This window comes from Scophthalmus maximus, chromosome 1 (assembly GCF_022379125.1).
Source record: "Scophthalmus maximus strain ysfricsl-2021 chromosome 1, ASM2237912v1, whole genome shotgun sequence".
NCBI classification, from domain to species: domain Eukaryota; kingdom Metazoa; phylum Chordata; class Actinopteri; order Pleuronectiformes; family Scophthalmidae; genus Scophthalmus; species Scophthalmus maximus.
Genome location: NC_061515.1, coordinates 12,699,487 through 12,712,714, shown reverse-complemented (window position 1 = coordinate 12,712,714; position 13,228 = coordinate 12,699,487). Strand labels below are relative to the sequence as shown.

At 44.2% G+C, this 13,228-nt stretch overlaps 2 protein-coding genes across 4 annotated transcripts; both read right to left on the bottom strand.

Moving 5' to 3' along the window:
• Window positions 1-26: 26 nt before the first annotated feature.
• Window positions 27-3,832, bottom strand: fdps (farnesyl diphosphate synthase (farnesyl pyrophosphate synthetase, dimethylallyltranstransferase, geranyltranstransferase)). Of its 2 annotated transcripts, none has more exons than XM_035638346.2 (10): window positions 3,677-3,832; window positions 3,052-3,204; window positions 2,805-2,945; window positions 2,102-2,182; window positions 1,876-1,998; window positions 1,704-1,792; window positions 1,539-1,611; window positions 1,274-1,351; window positions 1,035-1,169; window positions 27-791 (listed from the first exon to the last, which is right to left on the bottom strand). In XM_035638346.2, exons 1-10 carry the CDS (start codon window positions 3,677-3,679, stop codon window positions 591-593), a joined length of 1,077 nt encoding a protein of 358 aa, XP_035494239.1. In that variant the 5' UTR covers window positions 3,680-3,832; the 3' UTR covers window positions 27-590. The 2 variants fall into 2 exon arrangements, with proteins under 2 accessions (XP_035494239.1, XP_035494231.1); XM_035638338.2 differs by having other exon boundaries at window positions 3,052-3,396; window positions 3,677-3,811.
• Window positions 3,833-4,185: 353 nt separating this feature from the next.
• fam189b (family with sequence similarity 189 member B) lies at window positions 4,186-12,984 on the bottom strand. Of its 2 annotated transcripts, XM_035640779.2 has the most exons (15): window positions 11,421-12,984; window positions 11,255-11,311; window positions 10,493-10,600; window positions 10,212-10,328; window positions 9,963-10,070; window positions 9,642-9,802; window positions 9,402-9,501; window positions 9,172-9,244; window positions 8,524-8,821; window positions 8,019-8,365; window positions 7,896-7,937; window positions 6,672-6,847; window positions 6,435-6,581; window positions 5,963-6,246; window positions 4,186-5,259 (listed from the first exon to the last, which is right to left on the bottom strand). In XM_035640779.2, exons 1-14 carry the CDS (start codon window positions 11,652-11,654, stop codon window positions 5,992-5,994), a joined length of 2,223 nt encoding a protein of 740 aa, XP_035496672.2. In that variant the 5' UTR covers window positions 11,655-12,984; the 3' UTR covers window positions 4,186-5,259; window positions 5,963-5,991. The 2 variants fall into 2 exon arrangements, with proteins under 2 accessions (XP_035496672.2, XP_035496662.2); XM_035640769.2 differs by having other exon boundaries at window positions 4,186-6,246; window positions 11,421-12,983.
• Window positions 12,985-13,228: the final 244 nt, after the last annotated feature.

Below are 13,228 nucleotides of genomic sequence, written 5' to 3'. Positions count from 1 at the left end.
CACACAAAGGCACAAAGAGAGAAAAATTCTGAACATAAATTATTTATTTAACTCCAGGAACAATATAAAAATATTTGGAATTAACACAACTAATCAGGCTTGACCCTCTGTGCTCAGTAGTCAGGATACATCTTCTTTCATACGAGTACTGTCCCTTTGTATATTATCAATTAACAAACCCATTCTTTCAAAACCTTAACTATTTTCACTCTATCATTTAGTTTGTATCTTCATCCTGCCATGCATTCCTTGAGGCAGGTGAATATGAGAGCTACATCAATCCATCCTAAATCATTCCTATATTAATGATTGGTTACACTGTACATTATTCATTGCGTTCAATAAATCGAACGGAAGAGACTGGCTGTTTGATGACATCAGCATCCAAATAGTGTATCTACAGTACAATTGACTGAAGACTTCAGAAAGCCCCTCCAGGATTTCAAAGCATCTCGTTCCTGTTTGGGTCATGCTGTTGGGATTCAGAGCCCTGTCCCAGTCAAACGCTCTTTCAAGGGAGAGGAGCTCATTTGTGCGTCATGATAAAAGTCAGAAGCGTTGCACCTGACACCTCCAAAGATCATCACCTCTCACTTGTCCCTCTTGTAGATTTTCTTGGCAAAGTTGAGGAAGACTGAGTGAGGAAGGTTTTGAGCGTGACAAGCGATGAGTTTCTGTAGCCGCCTGTAGCTCTCATCTTCATATTTGTGGTACAGTGTTTGCATTTGAAGGGTGTTGTACAGTGCTTTGACCTTTTCTACACTGGCTTCATCGTGGCGCGCGTAGCATGCCTGAGGAGGGAATGAAAATGAAATCAACTTTTTAGTGACTCAAAGAAAACAAAAATAGAGAACACGATTGTTCTCAGAAAAAAATCAAGTTTCTATTGCTGCAACGATTTAAAGGTATTTGTATTGTTTGAACATCTGGGAATGTGACTGAATATCAACACCTGTATATGTGAGTCACATAATCTTTTCATACAACTCTGGTTTGCAGCCACATAATATTAAGGCATATGAAGAAGTGGTTACCTCCAGCTCTGCTCTCTGCTTAGGGGTCATGACTTCCAGTGCTGTCACCACCAGCCAGCTGCATTTGTTGTCCTGGATGTCTGTGCCAATCTTCCCTGTCACAGCAGGGTCACCATAACAGTCCAGGTAGTCGTCCTGCAAATGACATACAGCACAAAGGGTGGTTATTAACTCAGTACAGCACAGAGCATATTATCCAATATGTGACATAAAAGAGAACGATGTGTAAAATGAATTACCTGTATTTGGAAAAACTCTCCCATCTCAAGTAAGATGTGTTTGGCATTATTGTGTTCCTCCTCACTTTTGATTCCAGCCTACAAAGGTAAAGTGAAATAGTTGTGAGATAGAGTATGACATTAGTCTGATACTTTCTCTGCTCAGATTGAGTCAGATGGTCTTCCTTCTCACATTTTTTTCAAAGCCAGTTCAGTAAACCTAAATTCACCGCCACCACGTCTATGAGTTTATACTGTGATGTGCGTGCAATATTAACCCACTCACCATGTACATTGCAGCTGCCACTGGGAGGTAGAAAGAGTAGAAGGCAGTCTTGTATTTTACAATAGCTTTATACCTGAAAGACAAGGACAGAAATCTTTAGATTCATTTGCTTTGGTAAACAATATTCTCCTCTTTGAATTTACTCTACAGATTTCCCTTCACTACCTCTCCATGGTGAATCTGTTGAGGTCAATCTGACCTGGGGGGGCCGTCATTAGGTCCAGAGCCTGGCCAAGCTCTGTCTGGAAAGATGTCTGAAATACACAGAGATGCACTTAGAATCCTGAGTTAGCGTTTGTGTGTGTACCCGTGTGTAATCATTTGTGACATATAATACCTCAGTAAAAAGCTCCAGTAGGTGGACGTAGTACGGCTGATCCCTGCAATGTCTGCGAAGTAACCTGTAGATTGATCCTTCCATGAGAAACGCATCATTGATGGCGTCCAGACCTATTCCGTCCTTAACAAAAAAATAGGCATGATTTACATGAGAAACTGAGCATACCATTAATAGTGAAAAAATGTATGATTACTTCACTACAAAAAAGCTGTTCAGTCCGAACCTTCTTGTACCAGCAGGGCTGTCCTCTTCGTGTCACAGATCCATCCATGATATCATCTGACATGAGGAAAAAGGCCTGAAGCTGCGAGGGACACAGTTGTAACACTTGGTGACTTAGAGGACGTAACACCCTATCAAAGTGTCAAAACAGCCAGTATGTGTTGCATGTGAGAAGAAAAACTAATAGTAAATCAACTGGATTGAAGTACAATAAGAGCTCACTCTACACATCACCTTCTCTGTCACAGTTTTTAGACTCATATAAACTTGACAAGATCGCAGCTTTACCATGAATTGTTACACAAAAGCACACAAATGTAAAGTATTACACACTAAAATCTATATAATAAAGCTGGTGTTATCTTATATTCTTTATTATAGTCAACGAATACAAATAAATACCAAGACCAACTCATTCCCTGGCTCATACACATGATACGATCTTTTAAAGGGGGATAACAAATACATATGTAGGTAAACGCTAAACAGCTAGGCAGTTTAGTTTCTGGTAAAAGTCTTTGAAACTGAAAATGAAAGTAGCATTTGAAGGGAGTGATTTAACTATTTGTATTTACTACAGCAGGATGAGGCGTGTGGAAGCAGGTGAATGTGTGTGTGTGTGTGTGTGTGTGTGTGTGTGTGTGTGTGTGTGTGTGTGTGTGTGTGTGTGTGTGAAGGTGTGGCAACAGTGCACATCTACTCACCAGCTCAATGCACCAGCCAACAATCAGAGCCTCCTGCACAGTGTCCTGTGTGAGCTGGGAGGACGGGAGGAGCTCCCTCAGTGAGCCGATCACAGACATGCCTCGGTTCCTCTTGCCACCAGGAGCATTGTACACCAAAATCTGAAACAGGTGGCATAGAAAATAAACACACACACACGTGAAACAGCACCTCGGCGATTGTGAGCCAAACTGTCAGTACCACGAGGAGGCAACACAACACACGTACATCTCTCAACCTGCTCAGAGAGTCGGCCAGCGCAGGATCCGCGAGGTCCCTCTCCGTGAGCTCCGTCGTCAGCTCCTGGAACTGGGCCTCGAACAGCTGAGCGTCTGACGGCGGCGCCTTCTTAGTGTGCGTCCCATTGCAAGTGGCGTCCGCCTGCGGAGACGAGGTGCACAGCAGAAGAGAGGAGTGTTTTAACTGAAGCGGCTGCGCCGGCGGCCACACTTTAGGGACCGAGCTGAGCACACGTCTCATCCCCGACCAGCCGTCCGAGCCGCCTCCTCCTCCTCCTCCTCCTCCTCACCGACGGAAAACAGGCTGCGTTCTAAACTGGTTGGACTGTACCAACTAGGCAAATAAAACACATAACGTCAGAAACCTGTTGTTCTGGGTGAGGAAAACTGCCACGCTAACTCAGTGAGCTTCATTGGCCATATATCCCACTCGACTCAGTATCCACGACCAAGGACTCAAGAGATATTATTAGCTAGCAAGTTCCGTTGTCATGAAAAAGAAGCGTTAGCTGACGTTAGTCTACATGACGCTCCTGCCTCCAGCCGGTTCGCTAAGACAGCTATCAAAAACAGAATCAAGATACTTTTTTGTTCATACACTCGCATTTACATACCATAATTATATAGTCCTCTTGTTTGTAACTTTTCGGTATAATACAGCAGAATTGCTCCTCTTCTGTTTCTTCGTCTTGCTGTGCAACTGAGGTCTGTGAACGTCTCCTGAAGCCAGGATGTGTAGATTGTAGTTCGCGCTACTAAAGCGGTGCCTTTTAGTATAAAGCAGCAGAACGACGTTTCCCAAAATCCCTTGCGAAATGGTGCATGTGGGCGTGGATTTCCATTGCTCCACTTGACATTGAGCGTTCTCATTTGCTGGTGGCATCGAACCAGGATGGGCTTTCACATTGACGGACCAATAGGATTCGTTTATAGGCGGAGTTTAAGTGGAGTGGTGCGCCTCATGTATTATAATCAGTTTCAATAACCTGAGGCAAAGACTGTTAAAAAAGGATCTAGAAAAAAAGGAGATTTTAGCAAAAATAAAATACATATATAACCCTTTCAGTATTGTCTTGCATTTTGCCCTTCATAATATGTACAAAACATCAACATAGGTATTTTTATTTGATGTCTATCATTTATTTGATATGCTGAAATACATAACTTGCATTGGAAGTTTCCCGTTGACACTGCATTTAAAATCCGGAATAGGTGTCATATTTAGATACATTTATAATTCAGGTTTCAAGACTACATCCTGTTAAGCCTGCCATACAGATATACATTTCTTCAAATAAATAATAATTTATGCAAGACAGGAGGTAGAAACACAGCTCAGTCCCTTCATAATGGAGTGTATGAGTGTGCCTTTGTATGTGTGTACATTTTTTAAATTAGTTACATACATATGATTGTGTCCAATATGTACGTTTACTGACATGGAGTCAATATCGTCATTGAGTGAGCACAACAAAAAGAAAAAAAACTCAAATTAGACACATATGTTGCTGGACTTCAGTATCCAGTATTCAGAGCTGCCAGACTCTTTTTTGCCAGGCTTTTTTTGTGTCTTCATTTACCCACCCACTCAAAAACCTTTGCAAGTACAAATGGAACCATGACGACACATAGTGTGAAGCCCAACCTCATAACAAATGATGTCTGTACATTTATTGCAAGAGACTCATCATTTCATTAGAGTCACAGTGCAGTTTACTCCTCTTTATCTTACGGGATCAGGCTGCTATAGCAACTGAAACATTTTCAGACCCTATCAAAATCGAATCAGGATGCAACAACTTGTTCCAAAGTCGTCTGGCTGCAAACTCTCAGAACACTGTGCATCTTTGACTCTGACCTTTTCCTTCAGCTATCTATTAACACAAACACATTTCAAATTTATAATATCATAACTCTTGGGTGCAAGAGGAGGAAAAAGTAAGAAACGTTTTCAAAACATGCAGATAAAGACATTCTGAGGACATGTTACTTAAATACACAGACAGTCAGGGTCAAATGCACAAGGTTCCTGCTGTATTCTGGAGGCTGTAGCAAAACATGCACATGTGCAAATCAAACCACCGTGTCCTGGGGCCACCCTCAGAAAATACATTTCAAAGGCGAAGTATGTCTGTGGCGTGCAGTGGTGCCAGTGATAGAAATGCTGGTTGCCATTCTTTTGAAGGCCAATGTGGAGCTGTGGAAAAAAAGTGAGAATCTGAATTGCAAAAAAGAAATAAATATGTCAATATTAGCAACCCAGTAAAGTATTGTACATTTGCCCCCCACCTGTTTATCTTACTTTGTACTCAGCTAACTATATGTTTATTGAGATACATTTTACTAATCAATGGAAGTTGATGGAAGACAAAATAAGGGTTTCCATGATCACTTCAACTGAGTGATCGTGTGGAGATATAGCAATGTACAAAAGGGCCAGATGCATAATTACAACCCATAATAATGTAGAAGATTGAATGTACATGTGAGTAGGTGGTTTTTGTCGAGTCCTGTGTCCAGTCTTGAGGAAAAATGATTTCAAGATGGTAATTGAGAGGGAGGAGGTGAAGAATTCAACAGATGAATATCCTTCTGGCAGGCTGGTCTCAGCCAATAATGGATTTGTTCTGTCAGAGGACGACACTAGCCAGAAATAAGCATCAAATAACTGTTTCACTGATGTTGAACAGTGAAAGAAGGGGCTTAATGCTCCAATTGATAAAGAGCACCACTAAATAAGGCCATTTGCACAGATGACTTTGGGAAACAGAAGTGACAAGGAGAAACCGGAGGGAAATCTCAATACCAATTTTCTCTTGAATAATCCTGCTTTAGACTCTCCTTCAACCTGCCGTCTTTCCCTACAACTCTACCATTTTGAATGCCTCCTATTTCCCTACCCAGTCCCTCCTTCACCCGTCTCTCGTCCTCACAGTGCAGACTCTGAGAAGAGAGCTCCCGAGGACCCATGTGGCGGATAAGGTGTCACCAGTGGATGAAGTGACGCTGAGGAGGAGCTTAAATCTCCACAGCTGCGCAGGTGGATCCCCTCTGGTACCCGGCTGCCGTAGTGCCGGTTGTGTCGACTGTCACTATGGGAATGGTGGTGTCCACGCTGATGAGGAGGATGGTGAGCGTGATGGTTGGGGTGTCCTCGGACGGTGCTCCAGGGTGTCCGCAGCACCTGCAAGGGATTTTATCAAACAAAGATTAAGGCAAACACTAGAAATGTCAAAAACTGGAGAGTTACATTGTTCATTGTAGGTGAGAAAGAAAAGGAGTAAAATAATATTTGTATTCTACATGAAACAACTTTTTTTTTTTAAATGTGAAAAAAAGAATGTGAAGAAAAATCACAGCCCATTTTCATACTTGGTCCAGGGGTAGGTAGTTGGTGGCAGCACCCTCAACTCCACTCCGCCTCTTAGGCCCCTGCCCTGTGCTCCCAGCATGCTCGGAAGAGGGAGCTAGGTTGCGTTTCGAGCGCTGCAGGAAACGAGCCACCAGAACTCGTGTCACCTGAAGGAAAAGACAAAAATATAACCCATCTTTTGCTAAAACCCACATGGGAACTTGCAGAGTCCTTTAACCATGTCCTTTCTGACTTGCCTTAAGATCTCCAAGTGAACGGTGGCAGTCTTTAGGTAAACGCAGTGGTGATGTGGGTGGAGCTTTGGCAGGGACCTGCACCCCTGTGTCTGCAGATTTTACGCTGCCTTTCCTGGGCAAAGCAGCAGCAGGATGCAAAGAAGCAGGCGGCAACAGACATGCCTCAGAGGAGGGACCTTTGGAGTCAGAAAAAAAAATGGGATAAGGGGCCGTTTTTTTCAAGTAATTATCAACTCAGAGTTAGTCTAGGGTAGAGTTGACTGTTTAAAATGAGATAAGGAGTCAGTTTGCACATTTTCTCATTCTCAATTGGACTTAGGCAAGGCCCCTGGCCAATAATAATTAGCCAAGCAGCCCTGACTAGAAATAAATACATAATACTGACTAAATTATCCAAAAACAAAAAGCTAAAATACAAAACCTAACTCCCGTACCACATAAAAACAAGCAAAAAGAGAATGAATAAGATGGCACTGACATTATTAACCACTTCCATATCTGTCATTGCTGTATGAACATTTTCCACCAGTGTATATAGCCATATTGAAATTACATAATAATACAGAGTTGTGTTCATGCTCTCCAACAAAAGAAAAAGAATCATCATTTTAAATATGATGATGATGTAATATTCATTGCAATATATGTTACCAAAAAAATCTAAGGTACTAAAAGCAGGCTAGTCAAAATCTGAAAGATGCAGACATGTGAGTCCCCCCTACAGTTAAGGCCGATAACCATTGCTTATCTTTAGCTATGTCAATTAAATACTGCATGTCAGACACTGCCTTCAGACTTTGCTGTGTAAGGCTTTCTTCTGAATAAATCAAAGCGCATCATCAGAAAATAATGTAAACGAGGAGCTGCTGAGGCACATGATTGTCTCCACCCCGGAATCTAATTTATCAATCTGTAATCGTATGACTGTTAATTTAAGATGTTGTGAAAGAGTTTCATAAATCACATCCACTTGGGGACAGATTTGCATGCCGCCTCTGGTGTAATAGTGTTTGATAGATGACGGTCATTAGCTGCTGAGATATATCTCATCAAAACAACTTAGACGTGTTTTCTTTTGGCATTTTCCCTCTTTAACTCTATGGTAATTGTCGACAGGAAATCATTCTGATTCTGAGGCTGATTTAAAGAGCGAATGTTATGCACTTTTGACCAGTGAGACACCTGAACATCCCATCTTGAAGCCCTTTACATAAAACCACTTACCTGTATCTATAGATGCCTTGCTGCCTCCAGAGCCGAAGTCAACTATAGAGAAGAGGGAGTAAAATAACAGGTTATGGATATTGTAGAACAGAAGAGATGTGTGGATGTTGGCGTCTGAATCACCTGTATCAGTTGAGGAGCCGAGTCCTGGCTCACTGTGTGACCTCACCAGGCGTGGCAGCCCCTCACTATCCCTTGCACTCTCTCCATCCTTCTCACTCTTCCCTGCCCTGCGTCGAAGGTACAGAGGTTGACGTGGGAGGGGCAGCCCATGACCCTGACCAGCGCCCTGCTCACTGGCAGCAGAGGAGGATGAAGTGGGGGGAACAGAGGAGATCGCAGAAGCTCCGTGTGCGGGGCGAACTAGAATCTCCTGGATGGAGGGTTGCTGTTGAGAGGTGGAGCCCCCTATTGCTTCCAGTTGGGAGCAGCTACTAGCTAGCATGGCCTGGCGACGCAGTACTGGAGACCTGCAGGACGACGTAGAATATTTCTGTGTTTGGTTGTCACCAATACCAGGCTTAATGTTAGATTTGAGCTTTGATTTTAAAATAAGAAATTGATTATATAGCAATTAGTTTGTACTATAATGTGTAAAAAACATGAATTTTCTCTACACCATCTTCACCTGTATGTGTTGGTGGCTGTGCTGGGAGAAGAGCAGGAGTTGGACCTCTCTCCTCTGAGGAAGCGTCTGGCTCTTGGTCCTCCTGCCAGAGGACTCTCTGGCGTTTGAGATGGAGGACCGCGGAAGCTGATGTACTCCCCTCCATCTCCCCCTTCTCCCACCTCACCAGTGGTCCTGTGACCCTTCTCTCCCTGGTGCCTTATCCCAACCTCCATCAGGCATGAGTCCTCTGATGGGGAGGAATCATCAGGGATGTCCACAATCTCTGACATCAACAGAGATCCACTGTCCATGGACACTAGTCAAAAATAAAGTGGAAATTTAAGACCATAATCTTTGGAGAATCTTGTCATCGGTAAGGTAAACACTTTGCCCCAAACATTGTAGCAACAATTAACATGTATTTTCATTCCAGCAAATAATCTGCTGAATTGATTGAAAATTCATTGAAAATGGTGAAGAATTTTGTTTGTGCAAGAAATACTTTTTTTATAAAACAAAGAGAAGCATTAAATGACCACAATTATGATATTATTGATTTACTTTTTATCCAATTATGGTTCAATTTAAATGTAACATTCTGTCAAATTATTCCTATTACTAACAGTGACGACTAGTGAATTTGTTGAAGATGTGCTGTTTTCTCACCTTCTCCACTGAAGGCAGTAGAAGTTCCTCTCTCTCCAGACACCTCAGTGCCGTGGGGGTCAAACATTGTTGCCTTAACAGTCACAACAGAGAAGGATAAGCATGGTCACAAGGTACCATCTCTCTCTCTCTCTCACACACACACACACACACACACACACACACACACACACACACACACACACACACACACACACACACACACAGATCACAGATACAAAGACGCTCACCTGGCTGGCAGCTCTCTGTCCCATCACAGCTTCATAAGGAGGGGGGCAATCAGTGGGGTACAGGGGAACAGGGCTCTCCATGGAGCCATTATAGGTGATGCTAGTCAATACAAAAATATCAAAGAATAATTCAGTCAGTCCAGTGTGTTTATACTCCACAAATGTGGAGTCATCCTGGATGTTGTTTGTGTAATTAAAAACTGGAAATGCCTGCTCTGTGTTTTTTTTTTTTTTTTTTACCTCTGAGCGTCCGTCTCAGAGCTGCAGGTGTACTCAGGAGGATAGTAGGGAGGCGGAGGGATGGGGGGGACAAACTCCTCAAAGTCCATGATGTTGGTAAGGAAGGCATCCTGAGGAGTGGTGCATTCTGGGTTGACTGAACGAGTGCGATGGTGGGCCAGCTAGGCAGGCCGAGTTGGAAACACAGCATCATACAGTAGATAGATAGATGGGTATAGGTATAAGTGTTAATTTCTTTAGGCAAAATTATAGCGGAGTGCTTGTCACTGTTAAACAAAAGCCACTCTGGTAAATGTAAAATATGCTTGTGTTTGTGCTTACCAGGTGCACAAGGTCTAGGGAGAATATGTGAATACTGCAGGTCACAGTGGACAAAGTACAGATGATGGTGGAGAGAATGCTGAGACCGCAAGCACTGAACAAAAGGTCCTGCGGACAAATATGCATTAAGAAAAACCACAATCCTACAATAAACTGTCATTGCATTTACAGAATATGTCATATTTAATAATAATGGTTAACTTGGGCAATAAAATGATAATATGGGTCTACATACACTTCCCTACCCACCTTCAACTGATGTCTGACTGAGTGGCAGTCAGCATTCAGGTAGAGGACCAGAGTCTCCTCCTCTGTGATGGAGCAGGAGTGAGTGGGTGCACAACACACACACAGACCATTTTCCACCTACACACATTGCATAGAAGGAGAATCAGTGTGAGGTACCGAACTGCACACTTAACAACATATTCATCAATTCAAAAACTATTCCTGGCATGCTCGCCGCGCATCTGGCTCGAAGGGTATTTTAGCATAAGGCAAGTAGACAACACTTGCACGATGTTGCTTACCTGGCAGGTGAGCATCGACTTGACCATCTGCGCATTCTGACAGGAGAGCATCGAGCCGGCCAGACTCAGGATCACACACACTGCAGACAGCAGCATGAACAGTGACACCTGTGGAGGAGCACAGAGCCGAGATTTGATGTGGCGCAGGGGGTTAAAACCTGAGCCATACTGTGCTCAGTGTATGCAGACATTGATAATGATTTCACTGATAAATATACTGTCAAGGAAAGAGAGAGAGCTAAGTGTATTACCTCGTTTAGTTTAGTAAGTTACACATGTCTTTCCCTGACATGACAAGATCAACCAGCTTAGTGGCCCACACCCAAAATTTACCATGGGTTATGTAGGTTGTAGTCATTCTACTCAACTTAGACAGTCCCTCTGCAAAGGACCTCAAGATAATTTACAAATGCACCCACCTTAAGGGGCCATTTGATTTTCATCTGCTGTTTCCAAGATCAAGAATAAACTCTGAACCACAGCTTTTAAGCAAAGTCCTTCAAGTTCTTTGACTATTTGCAAATGTGAACTTGTGGTGATATTATTTTCTCTACCGTCCACTTCAATTCTTCACATGCTTAAATGGTTCATATTTCTCAATAAATTGGCAAGCAAGTCAAATCATCACAACCCAATGAACCTGAACTTTTTGGGGCCCTGGAGGTCTGAGGCTCTGGGGAACTCTCTCTCCATGGCACATTGTTCAACACCTGAAGCTTAGAGACTTGAAAGCTTGTTGTATCAGAAGTAAATAGTACATACCACTAATGTTAAAGGTCTCCTCCATGAGATTATCCCAACTATTCCTGATGCCACCACCTGGTAACAGACAGCACAAACATATAACACACACTTTAAGATGTATTGTTTCACTCTTAATGCTAAATTATTTTTGTTGTTGTTGTTGTTTTTACAGATTTACACTTACAAAGAAACCAGCCCAAAATGGACAGGACTGCCTCACGCGAGCTGAGGAGGTGAAGGCCATGCTGGTGAAAGAGAAGGCCAGGACCATGGCCCCTAGGCCCAGGTGGCACAACCCCAGGTAGAGGAGCAGCCGTGCACCACCAGGACCCCGGCCTGACATGCCCCTGCGGCTGTCTGACCAGCCTCGAGACCCCGAGGCCGAAGCCACGCTGCAGGAGTCTGACGGTGAAGGCATGGTGGGTTCATCCGTGACTGGAGGAGGTTGGGCGGGGGGTTTCACGCTCTCACACTGGTTTCATGAAACAAAGTTCAATTGTGAGGGTGAAAGCACAGGAGGGTAGAAGAGGGTAGAGATGTAAATGCTGGCTCCGGAGCTCCACTCTCTCACAATTATGCACCAAACTCTCCACTGGCAGGTGCCATAGGTGCTGCGCAATGCCCCATGGTGTGCACTATAGTCCAGTCAGTGAGTCCAAGAACTTTGTCAGCAGAAAGTTGAGAAATCAGCAGGCACTACAAACTCACAGCCACTTTACTCGCCTCATTTGACGTTTCAGCCACGATACTAAGGTTGCTTCAGTCAATACAGTGTCTCTTTCACCCCATGCAGTTCACAGGCCGTTATAGCCTACAGTCCATCTAATGTACAGTCTATATCTTCCTCCTACTCAGTCATTGTCTGATTATAACACAACCACACAAAACTGGGATTTTTGGGGGGTTAAATTTTCACATTATTGGTATACTCAATCGCTTTTTTCTGGTCCCTCCTCTCCATCTTCTGCCGTCCACCTCTCCCTCCTCTCGCCAGTGGCATTGCGGTAACTGGAGACCCGAGCAGGCCGCAAATTCTGAAGCATCCCACTGTAACTCATCTGATCGCTCGTTGTTTTCAGCCCCAGCAGCGATGACAGGAGCCGGTCGGTCCGTGTGTCCAGTCCAGCATCAGCAAAATCCGAAAAAAATGTTTTGTCTCCTCTCCCGCGACCTTATGTCAGTTCCTCATCCTGTCACCGATGAGAAGACACGGTGTGCAGAATCAAAGCCCCGAGATCACATCGGTCCGTTACTTCGACATGAACAGGAAATAAATGTCTCCTATCGATTTTTAAACTGCGCCAAAAATAGCAGGCGGCCTGGAATTAATCTTTCTCTGCCGGTTTCGATCTTTGACAACTCCACCTCGGGGGGTTTTGCGGTGGTCCACACGCACCTAGACCCCCACCACCACCCCTTCTTCTCACTCCGCCTCGTCCCTCCCTGCAGTCACGCGGGCATCCCGTTCAGCCCCTGTGTGTGTGTGTGTGTGTGTGTATGTGTTTATCCCGTACGTTTACCTCACTGCCTCCCACCAGATGTCACATGAATATAACAACATTGCCTATATCCTACCTATGTCCAGGGTAGCATGTTTATATCCTTCCAAGTCTATTTTCAATTCTTCTTCTCTTTTTTACGTGCCCCTCCCTCTGCTGCTCTCACGTCTCTCCTCCGCCCCCCAGCACGGCTCTGACACTGGGAGAGGAATGCATCGCGTGTGCTAACCGAAACCTGTCCTATACAGTACGTGATGACAAAGCACGCAGAACGTGCAGGGAACTTGGAGATGCGGCAGAGCGCGCGCACACCGTCGTGGTGCTGATGCTGGGAGGGAGGGGCGGTCGCCTAGCGACAGACTCCAGCTCCAGCTCCTGCTGCTGCAGCAATTAGAGGGGGGGGGGGGGGGGGGGGGGGGGGGACTGTCACTGTAGCTACAGGTTGCTGCACTGGGAGGGTAGTAGTTAAAAAGAAGGTGGCCTGGGGTCAAGT